The sequence below is a fragment of the Triticum aestivum genome, chromosome 4A, assembly GCF_018294505.1.
Source record: "Triticum aestivum cultivar Chinese Spring chromosome 4A, IWGSC CS RefSeq v2.1, whole genome shotgun sequence".
NCBI lineage: Eukaryota > Viridiplantae > Streptophyta > Magnoliopsida > Poales > Poaceae > Triticum > Triticum aestivum.
Genome location: NC_057803.1, coordinates 109,368,350 through 109,372,406, shown reverse-complemented (window position 1 = coordinate 109,372,406; position 4,057 = coordinate 109,368,350). Strand labels below are relative to the sequence as shown.

The 4,057-nt window shown below is 42.5% G+C and overlaps 1 protein-coding gene across 2 annotated transcripts; it reads left to right on the top strand.

The window, feature by feature from the left end:
• Positions 1–549: 549 nt before the first annotated feature.
• On the top strand, positions 550–3,437 carry LOC123085454 (uncharacterized). 2 transcript variants are annotated; one of them, XR_006439782.1, is made up of 10 exons: positions 550–808; positions 887–948; positions 1,063–1,153; positions 1,251–1,337; positions 1,435–1,488; positions 1,591–1,775; positions 1,915–1,997; positions 2,284–2,384; positions 2,528–2,898; positions 3,061–3,437. XR_006439782.1 is itself a non-coding variant. In XM_044507091.1 (9 exons), exons 1-9 carry the CDS (start codon positions 755–757, stop codon positions 2,744–2,746), a joined length of 936 nt encoding a protein of 311 aa, XP_044363026.1. In that variant the 5' UTR covers positions 550–754; the 3' UTR covers positions 2,747–2,975. The 2 variants fall into 2 exon arrangements, 1 of the variants encoding a protein (XP_044363026.1); XM_044507091.1 differs by lacking the exon at positions 3,061–3,437 and having other exon boundaries at positions 2,528–2,975.
• Positions 3,438–4,057: the final 620 nt, after the last annotated feature.

The following is a 4,057-nucleotide window of genomic DNA, read 5'->3' as shown; positions in this document are numbered from 1 at the left end:
TCTATAGAGAAAATGTTTAACATGCATACAAAAATGTACAAAAAATGTGTATAATTTTTTGATCATGTAATTAATTTTTTAATGAACATTGGTAATTTTTAATAAGTATTTGAAAAATGTTTACAAGGATTTGAAAAATTTTAAATGTGTATGGAAAAAATGCTGACCATTTAATAAAAAATGATGAATTTGTTTTATCATATATATGAAAATGTTAATCAAGGATTTAAAAAAAGGTTGATCAAGTATTTGAAGAAAAAGGAAAGAAAAAAAATAAAAAGTAAAGCCAAAGAAAAAACGAGTAAAGCCAAGGAAAAACAGAGAAAAATGGTGGAAAACAAAACGGAAAACCCCAGGAAAAAATGGAGAGGAAACTGTGCAGAACCCGGCTTGTTTCGACTTAAGTATACCCGCACTACTACTCAATAATGATTTCGAGTCAGACACTTGGCTAGCCGCGCTCTCCCTCAACCAGGAGGTTCCAATCCCCTAGCGCTCGCGATAGCTGTCGGTCTCGCTTAATGCGAGATATAGCACTCGCGCGCCAACGCAGCCTTCGCGAATCCCAGCAGCTCTGAACTAAACCACTGGCCCACGAGAAAGACCCAAAAGGCCGCGCGAACCCCTAGCCCAGGGCTCTGCAGCTCTCCTGGTCGATCCCGCAGACCCGCACCACCCGTTCACCCCCGGCGGCGCCCCTTCGCTCCCCCGACACATTTCCGCGAGCAGCTGGTGCGCGCGCGGAGCGGAGGCCATGGCGATGGCGAAGGCCAAATCCACCGCCCTCTCCGCCGCCGAAAAGTGCCGGGTACTTCTCGCCAGCATCCTCTGCGATTCGCTCCTCCGATTTTAGGCTCTGTCACTGACTCCCTCTCGCCCTTCGCAGAACATCCTGGGCGCCAGTTGGGAAGCCCACCTCAACACCATCAAAGCCGACGCCAAGGGAAGGTGCGCACGCCACTTCCTACAATCTCAACCTGTTGATCCATATGCTTGTGCGAGTAGCAGCTAAAATACCAAATTTCCTTGTTTTTGATTGGTCTTGCTCGGTGTTGTGGGCAGCAAGGGGGAGGTTTACACGTCGAGAGTGCACTACATGGTCCAAAAGGGCATGCCCTACTTGATCGTGCCCGAGAACGACATGCACAACATTGTAATGCTCTATCTTTTTCTTAGATGGTTGATTGATTTGTAATAGTGGTTGCTGTTATGTTCTGATGAATTGCTTGTATGAAACGGCTGTCATATAGAACATTATAATCGACGAGCGGGGTTCTCTCTCGGTGTCCAGTCCAGTCCCAGGTCGCCTTGCCAGCTTGCTCAAGTCACTCAACAAGGTCGGTCCTTTCTCTATAAGCTCAAATGCAACACAATTTGCTGCATGGTTGCTTGATTGCCTTCTCTAGCGTGTGGTGATATTGTTGTCTTGTGCAGTTGCCTCCCCGGGTTGCTATGACCGGCGATGTCCTGCGCATGAAGGAGACAAAGGTAAGCCCATTTTGAAGACCCCCAGCATGGGTGAACCATGTTCGATTTCCCAGTTGTAGTTGGCAGAGTGGTACTGATTGTGCTTCATATGCTCTTCTTAAGGTTCCAGTTATAGCTGAGAGCCTTAAGAAAGCTATTCTGAAGGAACATAAAGCTGCTAGCGAAGCTACTTATGGGGTTTCAACGGTATTGTCTTCCGCAAGTGCTACTTGTAGGTCGCGCAGTGAAGGTCTCCTTAGCTTACTCAATGAAGAGAGCTCCTACAATATCTTGAAGTTTGAAATTGGGTGTGTAATATGCCTTTATGTTTTCTAATATTCATTATCTAGTCTTTATGTTTACCATTGGTGCATTAAATATCTGTTGATCATCTGTGTAATTAATTAAAAGGAACTATTTGTGATTGCGGAGATATCTATATTGCAGCTCGTGTGTCTTCATAGATTCATTGGGGAGCAGCCATAATATCGAATTGGATACTTTTGAACCACCAAAAGCCGACCTGCTATGTAAGTTTCTACTTAATTGATTTCAGCTGGCCGGGTTTTGTACTCCATGAGGTTGTATACCTTGATGTGACAATTGGGTAAATAAAACTCCATTTATCGAGATTCTTTTTTCAGCTATGCATCTTTACTTATGTACCTTCCAACAACTTTACTGACTGGCAGCATTTAATTCTAGAAATGTCATTAAGATGCTAGTTGATTGCTTAAATGAATGTACTTTTCTACTTGCACCTTCTAATGTTGCAGTAATAGTTCGGTTTCTAAATGCATATATTATTCTTTGTAGTGCCATTCTCTTCGAGGCTTATTGATGGTATCAACAGGAGTGACCCAAGGCGGAGAGCACTTATACTTTTCTGTTTCGAGTATTTTGATGTGACTGCCAGAGTAAGTGTCTTGTATATCTGGACAATGCGCAATGTAGGATAAGTGTATTATTAGTTTCTCATTTCTGAAGCTTTCCGGCCAAATTAACCAAGTCCTCTTATTGTCACAGTACTGTTGACTATCCTATTTTTCTTTGCTTTAAGGATGCACTCTTGCTCTCCGTTGATCACCATGGATTTGAGGTGCTCGCCAGGGTTCCTGAAAGAGCTACCGCACCTGATGTCCCTCAGCAGTACCATTGGAAAGAGTTCAGGTTCACATTCAAGGAAGCAGTCAAGGATGTTGAAGACTTCTGCCGCATGTTGGTTGAGCTAGAAGAAGAAGCTCTGCACAGCGTAAAGAGCTATAGCGGATTAGGTTGAAGGGGATAGTAGCTCTTTCTCAAACCAAAGGGCACAAGATTCAGATCTTCAGTTATGATAATATAAATCATCTGAAGAATATAACTTGAATCCATTTTTGTAGATGGTTTGCATTGTAAACTGACATCATTCGATTGAGAATCAACAGTTAGGTTTGTATGTCACCATAATTTTCAGCCTCTGTTTGGTACTTATTTACAAATCAGAAAGGAAACTTCTCTGCAGACCACTTGATACAAAAACCATGTTATTGTTTTTTTTTGTGTGCAGTTGGTGAATTGCACTTGACACATATTTATTCTGTTTCTGTGCAGTAACACATGAAGCACTTGAAAATGTCACTTGAATTATGGCAGCGTCCCCGTCTCCAGAGAGGTCTTGACTCCCGTCTCTGTCTTGCCTTCTCCACGCCGAGAATTCAGGCTGAAAATTAATGTAAAGAGCTATAGCGGATTAGGTTGAAGGGGATAGTAGCTCTTTCTCAAACCAAAGGGCACAAGATTCAGATCTTCAGTTATGATAATATAAATCATCTGAAGAATATAACTTGAATCCATTTTTGTAGATGGTTTGCATTGTAAACTGACATCATTCGATTGAGAATCAACAGTTAGGTTTGTATGTCACCATAATTTTCAGCCTCTGTTTGGTACTTATTTACAAATCAGAAAGGAAACTTCTCTGCAGACCACTTGATACAAAAACCATGTTATTGTTTTTTTTTGTGTGCAGTTGGTGAATTGCACTTGACACATATTTATTCTGTTTCTGTGCAGTAACACATGAAGCACTTGAAAATGTCACTTGAATTATGGCAGCGTCCCCGTCTCCAGAGAGGTCTTGACTCCCGTCTCTGTCTTGCCTTCTCCACGCCGAGAATTCAGGCAACTACTTACGGATAGCAAATTTAGGGGCTTTTTATTAATGTAAAAAAAAAGGGCAACCTGGTGCATGTAGCTCCCGCTTGCGTAGGGTCCGACCACTTTGGGTCTATAGTACGCAGCCTTTCCCTACATTTCTATAAGAGGCTGTTTCCAGGACTTGAACCCATGACCTCATGGTCACAAGGCAGCAGCTTTACCACTGCACCAAGGCTCCCCTACAGGTTTTTTATTAATGTATGCTCAATATATTTCCGGAGGATGCTACCAGCACAGCCTGCTTCCTTGTCTTGCTGCTACTACACATGTTTGCAAATCACGACACTTCCTCCTTAATTATGCCCAAAATGTTTATCAGGTGACTTGATCATGCTAACTACTGCCTTACTAAAACAGCGTCACTTATTTTCAAACGGAGGGAGTAGCACTT

What these genes read in the sequence shown, in the direction of transcription:
- LOC123085454 (XM_044507091.1), top strand. Translation starts at nt 755, where the DNA reads ATGGCGATGGCGAAGGCCAAATCCACCGCCCTCTCCGCCGCCGAAAAG. An exon ending in AGAACGACATGCACAACATT is followed by an intron (nt 1,154 to 1,250) that starts GTAATGCTCTAT and finishes GCTGTCATATAG; the next exon opens with AACATTATAATCGACGAGCG. An exon ending in ATTTTGATGTGACTGCCAGA is followed by an intron (nt 2,385 to 2,527) that starts GTAAGTGTCTTG and finishes CTTTGCTTTAAG; the next exon opens with GATGCACTCTTGCTCTCCGT.